The sequence below is a fragment of the Arvicola amphibius genome, chromosome 12 (genome assembly GCF_903992535.2).
Source record: "Arvicola amphibius chromosome 12, mArvAmp1.2, whole genome shotgun sequence".
NCBI lineage: Eukaryota > Metazoa > Chordata > Mammalia > Rodentia > Cricetidae > Arvicola > Arvicola amphibius.
This window is the reverse complement of record NC_052058.2, coordinates 21,854,151-21,868,774: the sequence shown is the minus strand read 5'-3', so window position 1 is coordinate 21,868,774 and position 14,624 is coordinate 21,854,151. Positions and strand designations below refer to the sequence as shown.

General features: G+C 49.0%; 1 protein-coding gene across 1 annotated transcript; it reads right to left on the bottom strand.

Moving 5' to 3' along the window:
* Window positions 1-4,486: 4,486 nt before the first annotated feature.
* On the bottom strand, window positions 4,487-4,888 carry Nhlh1 (nescient helix-loop-helix 1). The gene has a single exon (XM_038309542.1). It carries the CDS (start codon window positions 4,886-4,888, stop codon window positions 4,487-4,489), a length of 402 nt encoding a protein of 133 aa, XP_038165470.1.
* Between the last annotated feature and the right edge of the window lie 9,736 nt (window positions 4,889-14,624).

Here is a 14,624-nt window from a genome sequence, read left to right as displayed (position 1 = left end):
GGCGGTGGCATATAACTGTCATCCAAGCTTTCTAGAGAAAAAAGTAGGTGCTTGCTAAGTTAAAGGCCAGTCTGGGCTATTTAATGTGACTTTGTATCAAAATAAGTAGATAAATAACCAAAGGTGTGGGTCAGGTACAGTGGTGCAGCCTTGTAATTCTAACCCGGGGGAGACTGAGGTAGGAAGATGCAAGTTGGAAGCCAGGTTGAGTTATATAGTGACACCTGGTATCAAGTTTGTAAAAAAAATAAATAAATAAAAATTAGGACCAAGGTCTGGAGAGATGGCTCAAGTGTTAAGATCACTGGCTGCTCTTCCAGAGGTCCTGAGTTCAAGTCCCAGCAACCACATGATGGCTCACAACCATCTATAATGAGATCTGGTGCTCTCTTCTGGTATGTGTATACTACCATATAAATAAATAAATAAATAAATAAATAAATAAATAAATAAATAAATAAAATTAGGGCTGAGCAGTGGTGGTGCCCTTAATCCCAGTACTCAGGAATCAGAGGCAGGCAGATCTCTGTGAGTTCAAGGCCAACCTGGTCTACAGAGTGAGCAAGTTTCAGGACAGCCAGGGCTACACACAAAAACCCTGCCTTGAAAGCAAACAAACAAAACATTTAAAAGGAAGAGAGGTAAGAATGGGGGGAGCCGGACGCTGGGATCCTCCAGGGTCCCTCCAATCCTGCTGTTTTGTAGCGCTCAGATCTCACTGGCCTCGGTACAGCCCGCGCTCTCGCCAGGCTCTGGGTACAGGATTTTTCGCTTAAATCACCCACAGAAGAGAAGACGTCACATCTTAGGAGTTCCTTTCCAACTGTCATCCAAAGCCCTCCTGTTAATGGCATTCTGCAGTCACTCTGGGATGTAAGTACAACATACTGCATTCTGTTGGACCAGAGGATGGATGTCTCAGTAGACCCTTCCCATGATTGAAGTTCAGCTATCTCGCATGGCCCTAAGTTAGGAAAGTCTCTTCCAGAGATCCATCCGGAGTGGGAACGTGCTCTAGGTGTCTCTTTACAGAGTAGATACTCCAGCCCCTCTACCTGGATTCCTCTTTATGGGGCAAGTGGACAGCTCCAGACTCTACAAAACTGCCGAGTTTTTCTTGGAAATAAAATCTATTATGCTATAGCCTCTACTCAATGATCATGATTCTAGCTTCTGGAGACATAGAAAGTCCATTTTTCTTCCTTCATTTAGTATTTGAAGATAAGGATGGTTTTACCTCTAAATCTACTCTTTGCTTGCTTTGTTTTTTGAGGTAGGCTCTCACACATATTCCAGGGTGACCTCAACTGTAGCTGAGAATAACTTTAATCCAATTGCTGCCACCTTGGAGTGCCAGGGTCAGAGGGGTGCAACCAACCCCTTTTATGCAATGCCAGGGATCAAGCCCAGGTTTCTGTGCTTACTAGGCATGCACTTTACCAACTGAACTGCTCCTATCTATACTATATATATATATATATATATATATATATATATATATATATATTCTAACCCCTAAATATACTCTTATCAAGACAGACATCATTCCTGTCCCCCCTCCACCACCCGCCCTCCCACCCCAATGGTACAGCACTGGCCTACAATGTGTGAGGCCTCTGGTCCCATCCCCAGCATCAAACCAAAAGCAAAACAAAACCCCCAAATGTATCTTCTGTTTTCCTTGTAGCATGGACTCCAGACCTTTCGCCTTCTTAACCATGTGATGGGTCTCTCTGTTCTATTAGTGTTCCTCTTAAAAATAGGGGGTCCAAAAGAGCACCGCCTGGCAGGTTGGCTTCTTTTAGGGAGGCCAGATAGAGCGGGAAACACGTGTAATTCCAGCACTTGGGAGGTTAGCAGGTAGAAAGATCTCAAATTTAATACTGCCCTAGACTGTGTGTCAGTCAAGGCTAAAGCCAGCCTGGGCTACATGAGACCCTGTCTTCAACTGACCCACTTGCCCCCACAAAAAGAAGCTGATTCTAAGTCTGAGTCTTAACTGTGTCCCTAATAACTTTGTGACCTTGGGAAAAGTGCTCTCTCACTCTGGGTTTAAATATCTTTATAAGCTGATTTTATAGTTTTTTCAAGAATCCTTCTGATGCCGGTTCAGCACCTCCCCCCGCTCTGGTGTTTTGGGCAGGTTCTAGGCTGGACTTGAACCCATGCCTGCCTGCCTCAGTCTCACAGACTCTATTTTTTTAATTCCTTTCATCCTCTCACTACCACGTCCTCCATCACGCTCCAGCCTGTAAATAATGCTGCGGCGCACAGAACAGACCACAAGCTGTTTCAAGTAGTTTTGACCCAGCCTGGAGATGATCAAAGAAAAGGCAAAGGTTTTATACCATGGCTTTCTCCAGCAGCATGGACCTACAGGTTTAACTTAGGTTCTGTTGGGACACTCAGCTGCCTTTTCTCAAGGCCATAGTGAGAAAGACCTGAAAAACAGAAAGCATCACTCAGTGACTGCTAAAACGGAATGTATGAGATTTCTGGTAGGAGACCTGGGGACTAAGCACAACCTCTTTTCCCTGTAGCCCCTCTTCTCTGTCTCCATTTATTTACCACACGAAGCTCTCATTGGGATACAGACAGACACTCTGAAGAGGCTTCAGTGCCGAGGACTCTCAATATCCACTTTATGTAATCTTTTTCTTTCTTTTTGTTTTTTATTTTTCGAGACAGGGTTTCTCTGTAGCTTTGGGGACTTGTCCTGGAACTAGCTCTTGTAGACCAAGCTGGATTCAAACTCCCAGAGATCCACCTGCCTCTGCCTCCTTAGTTGCTGGGATTAAAGGTGTGTGCCACCACCGCTCAACTATAATCTTCAGGCCAGCTTCCCAACACAAAGCAGCCACAACCATATCTGGTACTAGATCGAGGTCACTTTAATTTTTCTTTTTGTAAGAAATTAGCAGTGTAACCAGAGAGAGACTTACACACAGGACACCAGACCAGGACTCTGGGGTCTGCTCTTGGTGGTATTGGGAAAAGCAGAGTCAATAAGAGGAATGGAGGTGGGTTAGGACTGGAGCGGGACTACCAGGGATGGAGGGGTTGAGAGAGGGCAACCAGAAGGTGGGAGGCTGGGTGAGGGGCACTATTCCAAAGGAAAGGGGGTGGGGACAGACGGAGCTGAGGAAGGGGTGCTGGTATGCTGGGTGAAGGGATCCCCACACATACCTGCATTGGAGAAGGAGCAAGAAAAGGAAAGAAGGTACCAGGGAGAAAGGAGGGTCCCAGCTAGAGTTAGCTGCAGGGAGCCCCTCTCACCATACCCCAAAGTGCATAACTCAGTAATAAATAGTAATATTTATAAATAAATAAATGCATAAATAAATAAATACATAAATAAATATCCTTGTAGAGCTAGGAGTTTGCTGTGAGGGTGGATGGGGCATGGAGAAGCAGTGAGTTCATCTCTTCTACAGGGATTCTAAGACCCAGGGACTCACGTTGCAAAGACTACAAAGGGCGGGTGGGGTTCAGAGGCATGGGCGGGGCTCAGCAGCATGGGCGGGGCTCAGCAGCATGGGCGGGACACCTTCCTTTCCTTGGCAGCTTCAGAAAGGAAGTGGGGGTGATATAAGAAGGTCCTAGAGCATGCAATGGAGGCAGTAGCAGGCATCCCCTTACATCTGAGGGGGGAGCTGATGGGGTTTGCATGTTTTCAAGGTCTGCTGGGACCGAAGCGGCTGCTGCTGAGCCTGCCCCACCCAAGGCCTGGGCCTTCTGCAAGGTGCCCGGGCTATATTGGGACGTCATTCTCATCCCAAGACTGAGGTTTTCCTTTTGCTAGCAGCCACAGGGGAAAGGAGAACTGGAATGGCAGAAGTGGGAAGAGACAGGAGAGCGGTCAGACAGCTCCTAGAGCCGGCAAGGCACTCACTACCAAGTAAGATCTGAGGTCTGTATAATTCTAAGCCTCAGGAATAAAATAGGAAAGGAAAGGCAGACTTTTTCTATAGCCCCTGGCTACCCAGGAGTCACCTCACTCATTGTTCTGTCCCAAGAGCCCATTCTTCTCCCAGGCATGGCTGGATAAGTCTAGGACTTAGGAACCCACTCCTCATTCTCCCACTGGTCATTTCCCCTTTGGATTCTGATGCTGAATCCCACCATTGCCAGAAGAGAATATGGGTCTAGGGTCTCTGAAAACTTGGACATAGGGCAGAAGAGGCAGCAGCTGCGCAGAGGCTAGGGTTAGTAAATCCAGCAAGGGCTACATTCTGACTACTCAGGCAAGCAGCTCTGATCAGCTAGGCCCTATCAACTCTCTGGAAAAAAAAAAAAAAAAAAAAAAACCCATGAGAGCATCTCTCACAAGCCTAGGTCAATGAAAAGAAACTGGCCTTCAGGACCAGCGGTGTGAGCCCGGTCCTCTGGGATGGGAGGAAGACAGCCATAAGTAATGCATGGTGGCAGGGATCTCAGAAGAGGCCCCAGGAGGAGGGGAGAATCCAGGGTGGGAGGCGGACTGAGTTCAGACGTCCAGCACGTGATTCAGGTAGGAGATGTAGCAGATGGCCAGACGCAGGATCTCAATCTTGGAAAGCTTCTTGTCTGGGGGCAGAGTGGGCAGCAGTTTGCGCAGCTCGGCGAAGGCCAGGTTGAAGGCTTCCACACGAATGCGTTCTCGCGTGGCATGTGCTGTGCGGTACTTGGCCGTGGCTCGGCGCCGCCGCCGCCGCTCCTCCCGGCTCAGGTGCTGCAGGTCTTTGCGGCCGGCCTCTCCGAGCTCTGCGCTCCGGACCTGGCCCACTCCGGGATCCCCCGACCTGGCACCATCCGGACCCGGCCCGCCCCCACAGTCGCTAAAGCCCGACTCGGTCTCCGAGTGGGTGGGAGGCACGTCCAGCTCCATGGTGTCAGAGTTGAGCATCATGATGGAAACCCCCAGCCTAGTGAAAGCCGGATTACCTCCCTATCCCTCCCTCTCGGAGCTTGAAAACGGGCTGTGGAAGAGGCAGTAAGGGTCTGGAGTGCTGCGGTCCACCACTAAGCTCAGGAAAGCAGAGCCGCTTCAAGGTTCCATGGTCAGGATTTGAGCCTGGAGCCTGAAACAGAGAAGGAGAATTAAGAATTGACTGCTGAATGGGGTGAGCCGCTCAGAGCTGGGAGAAGAGTTGGAAACTTGGAGTCAGGGCTGTCCAACGTTAGAGAGACCAGGAGGCAGGAAATACTGAGAGGAAAAACAGGAAAGAGAAAATTCTAGGAAAGACACAGCAGGCACGCTAACACCGAACTAGAGAACTGAAGACCTAAAACCGCTGACTTCTAGAAGAAAACAGAGGGGAAACCTTTCAAGACATTGGACTTGGCCTTCATTTTTCTTGACTTTGAGAACAGAAGCATAAGCAAAAAGAAAAAAAAATCTACACCAAACTTAATTGTAGCACACTAAGAACAATTACCACAGTGAATATCCAACCTACGGAATAAGGAAGCAGTCACAAACCATATACCTGGTAATAAGTTCATATCCACCAGAGCATATGAAGAAGTTCTTAGGCAAGGGTGGCAGCATATGTCTGTGTAACCCCAGCACTCAGAAGACTGAGGCAGGAGGATTGTGAATTTGAGACTGGATGCATAGTGATACACAGTCTCAAAAGAGGAAAGTCAGAACAACGAAAATATCGCATAACTTCATTTTAAAGTGGGAAAAGGGCTTGAACGGACATTTTTCCAAAGATTATGCACAAATGGCCAACGTGCTTATGAAAATGCATGGCATATCATTGGTCACTAAAAATACAAATTAAAACCACAGTGAAACATCACCTCTCATTCACTAGCAACAGAACAACAAAAAACAAAACAACAACAGAAAGAGAAAAAGCCTAAGACTCAATCAGTGTTGTCAAGAATGTGAAGAAATAGGAACCCTTGTTTATAGGACTGTACAACTGTTATGGAAAACAGCCTGGATGTTCCTCAAAAACAAACAAAAAAAAAAACCCACCACCAATAACAAAAAAAAAAACACCTGAAACTGGAAATACAATGTGTTCTAGCATTTGTGAGATATTGGCACACCCATGCTCATAATAATAGCAGAAGCAGCTCAAATGTTCACCAGTGGAGCAGTGGATAAACAGAATGTAAATATAATATATACATTATAAATCTCTACATAAACATAAGTAAATATAAAATTATATAAATATATACATTGGAGCTTTGACTAGGAAGGGACTCCTGTCATACTGCAACGTCGATTAAACCTTGAGAACATTATAAGACAAGTACTATGCCTCCACTAGTTTAAGTTTCTAAAGTCGTCTAATTCATAAAAAGAGAAAGTGGAGTGGTGGCTGCCAGGGGCTGGAGGGAAGGCAAAGGGGAGTTGTTTTATAAGGATCATGGAATTTCACATTCAAAAGATAAAAAAGTTCTGGAGATCAGTTCCACATAAAAGAATATACTTAACACTCTCAGGCTCTACCCTCATTTGTTGTGATTGCAAATTTTGGTGTGTGTGTGTGTGTGTGTGTGTGTGTGTGTGTGTGTGTGTAGGTTTTTTGTCGGGTGGGGGCTCATATAATAATAAATAAGGGGAAAGACAGAGAAATAGCCCCAAGGGAAGTTGGTTATAATTCTAGCCCTTTCCCAGTAGTGAGGGGAGGACTGTTAAGCCTTGGCTTTGGGACCCTCTGTCCTCTTGTTCCTTGCTGGGGAAAGGAAGCAAACACAGGGACTGGTCATTGTTGCGTGCGCTGGAATATATGAAGCATGGTACAACTTTCTCAGCACCACTGCTGGAGATATTAGGTTCTACCATCCTGCCCGTCAGAACCAAAGGAAGTTATTTCTCCTCAGCACATCCTGCTGCTGAGGACCACCGGACTCCCCAGCTCTGTCCTTAGCACAGTTAGCCCTTGCCATTTCATGGCCTCTTGGAAAGCCTTCAAGGTAGACGGGAGACACTCACCCACAGCCTGTGACATGGTCTGCAGAAGAGGACACGGGAAGTTTCTTGGAGCCACCCTTATGGAGACCAGCTAAGTTTGCTTGTTCCAGAATATCTGGGTCTTTCACAGTGAGCTCAGCCTTAATAGAAACAGAGACACTGAGACTCCTTCCCAGTCACTATGCCCTTCATCCCCAGCCCTGGCTTTCCAGCTGATGGACAGTCTGGCAGGACCCACCTTTTCTCCAAGGCTTGCCCCCATCCCACCACACAGAAGACAGGTTTGAGACCAGAACAGTTATAAGCCTTTAAGGGGACACTAGACCACTAGCTTCTGATGACGGAGAGACACCTACACACCAACCGCACCATAAAACAGAAGCTGACTAAAGCTGAAATTATGAACAAGAAGAAGAGAGGAGAGAAATCGTGTGGGGTGGTGGAGAGCAGTTCCCAGTAGTCCATAATTCCCCACTCCCAGGGTGGGCTGGAACCAAGAGTTTAGCCTTGGAGTTCCCAGTATGTCTATTACAACTGGAGTCCCTCCCTGACCAATCCCCGTGCTCCCACATCCTCCATCGCTCTCTGATGCCCTCCCTTTCTCTCTCCTGCTCCCCATCTGTCACAACCCATCTCCACCTGCCCCTCCCTTCTCCCCACCTCCAGTCCTGGCAGCAGCTTCTATTTTCCCATCAAGTCTTTTTCCTCTATGTCTGGTCTCAAAGTTTCAGGCTCCGAGGAGCAGGGACACAACAATTCCAAGCCATCCAAGACAGAAATTCCCACCCTACTTCTTCGAACTGCAGTTGACGGAGGCTGCACAAAGAATCCAAGGGAACAGGGGAAGAGAGAGAGAGGCAGAGGCTGAGGGAGACCCAGCTAGCGGAAGGCTCTGGGAGGAGGGGACTCCAACCAGAGATTGGGAGTGGCATGCCCACTCTTTCTTCCAGCCCATGGTTTCCCCTTACCTAGAAGGACTCTGTCAAAGGATCCAAGCCGGCGAATGAGGGGGACAGTGTAGAGTGTTCCAGTCTCTTCTGGCTGCTCAAGGGTCATCTGTCTGCAAAGTTAGTAGTCAGTTTCTAGAGCTCTTAGGGATAGCTTGTTGTGGCTGAACAGGCTCCAGGACGGATGAGAGGCGTACACATGGTGATGTAGAGCCTAGGCAGAAGGGGGGTCTTAGTCAAGCACTGGAGTCACCCACACTCATACACTCATACACACACTCATACACACTCACAGACACATACACACCTGTACTGGCCCAGCCTTATGTGTGTATATATATGGAGATACACACACACCCCCAGCTCTCCATTGGCTGGCCCAGGCAGCCCCCTCATCAATATTAAACAGCCAGGCCAGGCAGCCATTGGCAGAGGGATCTGGGAACCCCTTGGGAGCTGGGGGCGGGGGCTGGCCCTGAGGGGGGCGGGGAGTGGGGGAGCAGGGACATCTGTTCTCCATGCATATTTCATAAGCAAGAAATAGAGAGCTGGGGAAGGGGTGGGGCTGGGGAGAGAGCCAGGGCAGGGCCACAGATGAACCCCCTCAGTCTCCACACTAGAGGTAGTAGGGCAGGGTCTCTAAAGAAGCTGGATTTAAAATAGTACCATTCTGAGTTCCAGAGTGGCTTTGACTGCCCCTTCTCCATATCTCCCTTCCCCTGGGAAGAAGGCTCTCCCTAGTACTAACAGCAAAACTATGAAAAGACTAAGAGACCAGCACTAAGACGTGGAAGAGGGCCTGAAAGTCCTCCCCGTAAATAAGTTCTCATACACACAGTATGCACAGTTGAACAGGCTGCTCCTCACTACTGTTCAGGTCCTAGCTCTTGTCATCCTATTCTCCCACTTACCCCATCACCAGGCTGGAGTGGGGTTAGATTCTAGATCGAGACCCCTCCCCTTGAGCAGTTATTCTAGACTGGTCAGCCCAAGCTGGTCCACAGGGAATCAGGGACTTGGGGAAAACGCGGAGAGGTGGGGGAGCTAATAGGAGAGGAAGGAGGAGATCCAAGAGAGGCGGAACAGAGATTGGAAGGACTCTGGGAGAGGAGGGCAGGGCAGTCCAGGCTGCCCGAGTGTGCAGACCATCAAATGAGCATCAAGAAAAGTAGATACAAAATCATGTGCAAATGAGCACTGATTATGTTCACTTCAAAAGCTCAGCCGCCTCCAGGGTCTGTGCCTGTGCGTATGCGTGTGTTTGTGTCTGTGTCTGTGTGGGTGTGTTGCAGGGTAGCCTGAGAGGGGAGCAAGTTTCTGGGGCTGAGGGAAGCACAGAGAAGCAGTGGGCTGGGTTTCAGTGTGGAAATTCTCCCATGTACTCAGCCGCAGGACGTTTCCATTGAGCCTCGGTATCAGAAACGTACCATGGCTGGAGAGACCCCAGACTCAGTGAGCGACAGCGAAAGGGGCTCTGTTAGTTTACAACCTTGGGCAAGCATGACCTTTGGGCCTCAATGTCTGTTTTCTTTAAGATGGGGTAAATTATAACTACTTAGGTTGCCATGGAGATCAAAGGGGATAATGCTTGTAATAAGCATAGACCCTAGTAGGAGCCCACGCTGTGGGAGGGATTTGCCACTTCACTGTACCTTCTCAACCTTTTCTGGGCTTTCTCCAGGGTGAGGCCTTCCCTATAGGGAATCCTATAATTCCTCCCCAAGCTCACCCTCCTCTCCCCACCCCCAAGGCCTGGGAGGTGCCAACTCCCACCTGGGCAGGCCCAGACAGGTGCCCAGGCGCCAGCAGATGGGCTGAGCTGGAGGGGAAAGAAGGCCTGAGGAGGGGGTGGGGGGGCAGGGGATCAGGTGGCGGTTTGGTTCTTGCATCATCATTGCCATGGTGCTGATTAAAAACCAATCTCTACCTAATGAGCCCCCAGCAACAACAATCCTACTTCCACCACCCTCCCGCCCTCCAACCCATCTAAGGAGTGGGAAGCCAGAAACTTGGAAGAATGGGCCATGGGAGGGATGAGAGGAGACAGGGAGAAGCAGAGGAAAATGATGGAGAGTAGAGGAGATGCTGAGACGTGGGGAGACATGGAGAAGAGAGAGGATGTAGTCATAAGGTGACAGAGACATAGGGGAGACAGAGGTGCAGAAAGAGGGTGGGGTCAGGTTGACAAGTCTTTGCAAGAAAAGAAGGGGGAAAAACCTGGGGGGATCTGAAAAAAGACTGTTATGGAGATTCAGGTGTGGAGGGACAGACTCAGGAATGGGAAAGTCTGAGAGAAGCCACAGACAGAAGGGAGAGGTAGACAAGGGGAAAGCAGAGAGCAGACAGTTGTCAGGAGGAGAAAAATCATGGGTGGTAAGGTAGGGAGACACGATCGTCAAGTGTTAAGGTGTCACCAAAATGGGGGACCCAGACCCCAAAAAGTAAGGCATTGAGGAACACAGGAGCAGAGCCTTGAGAGACCACAGAGCAGAAAGGGATGATGGGATGGGGAAGGGACACTGGAGGAAGGAGTCAAACTCCTATTGCCAGCCTCTCCCCTGCAGGCTATTTAGCTCAGATACTTTCAGCCCTGCAAGCCCTGTCCCTGAAGCATTCAGCCCTAGCTGTTCCATGTGCTCTGGGGACTATTTCTTGCTCCTCTGCATCTGTCATCCCAAGATCTTAGGCTCTGGGGAGGCCCAGTCCCAGGCCTCATACAGGAATTCAGTTTTTACCTTTTAGGGCAGTAGCTAAAAAGAACACAGGCAGGTAGTAAAGAGGAGCTAATAGCCTAGAACCATAGAAAGCACCGTGTCTACTCAACCTGGAATCTGTGGGACCTGGGGCCAAGTCCTTGTGACCTCGGACAAGTCACATAACCTTCAATGGACTCTTTTCATGGTCTGTAACATGGGCATAATATTGCCTTCTCTATAGACCTGTTGTGACGCCCAGTGAAACAGTCTGTGGGAGATCGCTGAGTGAACTGAGGAGTGTTCACCCCAATTCTCTACATACGCATGGTGGTTCAAAGGATATAGGAAGTTCCATTCATATATGTATGTAAGGCAGTATGACTGAGGGAATCTGAGGTAAGCTTTCCATGTTGGGAGCTATGGGTGTGCGTACGTATGCATGTGTGCGTGCATGTGCGCGTCTGTGCGTGCGTGCGTGCGTGCGTGCGTGCATGACTGTCTGTCTGATGTTTGTATAGGGCTATCTTCCCTGCAAGGAAGAGGCTTTGGGGGTGGAGAAAATTATTATACCTTTGTGGTTTATTGTTATTTTGCATTTTATAGGCATCTACTTTTTCAGGCTGTGGATTATAAATTTTGTTCTATCCTTAGGCAGGCTATGAAGTTCTGAGGGGAGGAGGGAGTTTGGAGGGTAGGTTAGACACAGGGGCTGGGGCTGGTCCTTGAGGGTGAGGGGAGGGCCTGGAGAAGCTGGGAAGCAGTGGGCTTGGCAGGAGAGGGGGTGACATATGTAGGGAGCCCTGGGGACCCAACCAGGCAAATGGCTGGCAGGGAGAGCAGACAGTGTTAACTCTTGCTGTGCTGCACTGCCTGACCCTTCCCTGAGAGTGGCTGGGGTTGAGGTGTCATTTTGTCAGCCGCTGGAGGTGTGTTGGGTCACAGAGACAGAGGCAGGCAGGAGAAGCCTGAGTAGGAGGTGCTGTCACTCGGAAATGCAGGAGCGCTTTAGAGTGTCTTCATCGTCCAGTTTCTGTTCTTGGTCGCCACATGGCTTCCGTCAGTCTTTCTGCCTCTACCTCTCTGTGCCTCTAGAAGGTGACAGCGGGTCTCCACTCTGGCTAACCACACAATCTGTCACTCTCTGTGCTGCCAGCCCAGCTGGAAGCTCCCCCTTCTCAGCACCCAGCCCAAGCCCTCTGCCCCTGGCCCCCTAGGCCTTATTGCCTTTGTCTCCTAAGGCAGCCTCTCCCCTTTCTTCTTCCTCTTCACTCACCTCAGAGCCCATCTCCAATCTCATTACAGTCTCAGCCTCCAACCACTGTACCCCCAACCCCCAGCCTCCTCCCTTCCCTCCCCCACCCATCTGTCTTCCCTGAAGCCCTCCTCTTTGTGTCTTCCCATCTGTCACCACCAGCACTGGGCCTACTCCCCTCCTGGCCACACCCGCCTGGCCTTTCTCCCCTTGGGCTCAGTTCCCTCTCCCTCCCCTTCCTCCTTAGGCCCTACTAGGAAACCAACTTCCCCTGTTTCCTATCATAATCTTGTTTTTCCAGGATGTCTTCTCTCACTTCCCATTTTAATTCCACCCCTCTGACTTGTGAGTTGGGGGAAGAGGGAGGACTCCAGGGTCCTAGCCCCTAAGCCCTGAGCAACCACTTAGTTGGGACAGAGGATGGTAATGTTGGCTCACAGTTGCATCACCTCAGGTGAATGACTTCTCCTCAGGCCCCCTGAGATGACCCTCCACTCTTGCTCCAGTTTCCCAGTGTGGGCCCAGGGCTTACACTGCCCTTCTGCACCACAGGAGGTGAGGCTCTCATACCTTCTGAGTTTGAATTCATGAGAAATAAAATTTTATCCAGAAGCCCATTGGGACCCTGGCCTTCCACGGGCTTCAGATTCTCCAGCATAACCGCAGCCTTCTCTTTTATTTCTTCTGTTTCTTTTTTGTCCTTCCTTTCTCCTTCCTTCTTCTATCCTCCTTCTCTCACCTTTTCTCCCTTTCCTCCTCCCTCCCTCCTCCCTTCCTTCTTCTCTCTCTCCCTTCCTCTTTATTTCTTTTGAGGAAATGAAGCCACATTTATCAGATTTCTCCTGTTCCTAGGCTAGGGGACAATAGTGTCCCTTTCTAGAGTTGATCCTTATGCTATCTTGAGAGTTCATGAGTTGATCATTTGTTTCAAATGGTCCTTGCCCCAAGGAGCTTAGGGAAAAGGAAGAGGCTAGAACCCCTGTTGTTCTTCACGGAACCAGACAGAGCCAGTGTGGACTAGAGCAGCCTGGAGAAGGGCAATGCTCCTCCCAGTGTCACACAGGCCGCAGAACTAAACCTCTGGTCCTGAGCTCGTCCCACAACATGAGGCTCCTCTCCGATGACCTTTGTTCTCTGAACTCGGGTAGAACCTTCTAAGACTGATCTAGTATGGTGCACACACAGCCTTGCTGGGTTATCTTGCACCATGTCCCCTCCCTCCATCCAAACTTTGGAATCTTCAAGAAAAGATGCAATATCTCTTATGCTTTTACCATGTGGGGACAAAGCACCTCCCGGGTAGCCATGCTCATCAAATGTTTGTTACTGCCATGGCTGCCGGCAGAGATACGAGGCATGTTCTATAGTTATCTATGTTGGGGCCCACGGGCTCTAACAGTTCTAGTTCCCCCTCAGTCTCCCGTTTATTGGAGGACCCTGTGCAAGCAGCATCCTCCTCCGTGCTAGTCTCCCCTGCTTATCAATCAAATGAGCTGAGCCTCTGAACATGGTGGCACATGCCGGTATTTCCAGGACTCGAGACACTGAGCCAGGAATGACTGAGTTTGAGGCTAACCTGGGTTTATTTCTTCTATTTCTTTTTTGTCCTTCCTTTCTCCTTCCTTCTTCTATCCTCCTTCTCTCACCTTTTCTCCCTTTCCTCTTCCCTCCCTCCTCCCTTCCTTCTTGTCTCTCTCCCTTCCTCTTTATTTCTTTTGAGGAAATGAAGCCACATTAATCAAATTTCTCCTGTTCCTAGGCTAGGTCTCAAAAAAGAGGGGAAAATACACATGATTTCTAAGGTCTTAGAAATTCTAAGTCCCTGGATGCAGAGAGTATGGGAAGAAGCAAAGGGAGAGAGGAAGATGCCACATACATATGAAAATGCCATAGTGAAACTTGCTGCTTTGTATGCTAACCTAAAAAAAAATGTTGGCAGGGCTGGGAATGGCTCAGAGGTTAAGAGCACTGGCTGCTCTTCCAGAGGACCCAGGTTCAATTCCCAGCACCCACATGGCAGCTCACAAGTGTCTGTTACTCCTGTTCCAGGGGACCCAACACCCTCACACAGACATACATGTAGGAAAACACACCATTGTACATAAAATACAAATGACTAAATTTTAAAAAGAGTAAAAAATTTAAAAAAAAGTTGGTTGTGGCATTCCTAAAATTCTACCTCTCAGAAGCAGGTGGATCTCTGTGAGTTTGAAGTCAGCCTGTTGTTCTACATAGCAAGTGCCAGGCAGCTGGGACTACAATAGTGAAATCCTACCTCAAATCTAATTAATTAATTTCCCTCAAGGGCAAAAAGTTTTATTGAGTAAGGTGGGATTTTAGTGCAGAACACCAGAATACAGACCAAAGAAGTGGCCAGGCCAGCGAGAGTGCTTGCCATGCAGGCCAAGCCACTGAAGGTTGATTCCTCGGTCCCATGGTAGGAGAGAACTGACTCCCCAGAGTTGTCCTCTGACCACACACATGCTCTGACACGCACGTGCACGCACACACGTACACACAAAAGTGCACATCTCTTCCTAGAGTGTGCTTTTCAACAACCACCAGGATGTGAAAAAGAGAAAACAGCATCTTTATTCAAACAGATTGGAGAAGACACTGGCTGGAGGGAGGCCTCCTGGTTAGACTTGAGGGATAAGGTGTCACTGTGGGTAGACAGGCTGGTATTGAGGCATAGGGGGGTCATTCATTCAACTTTCTACCTGGACTCGGAGAGAAGGGCTGATGCGAACTAACAAAGAGTAGGGTGAGAGAGAAGCCCTGGGGGAAGGGAAAGGGCGAGAAAATGACACATT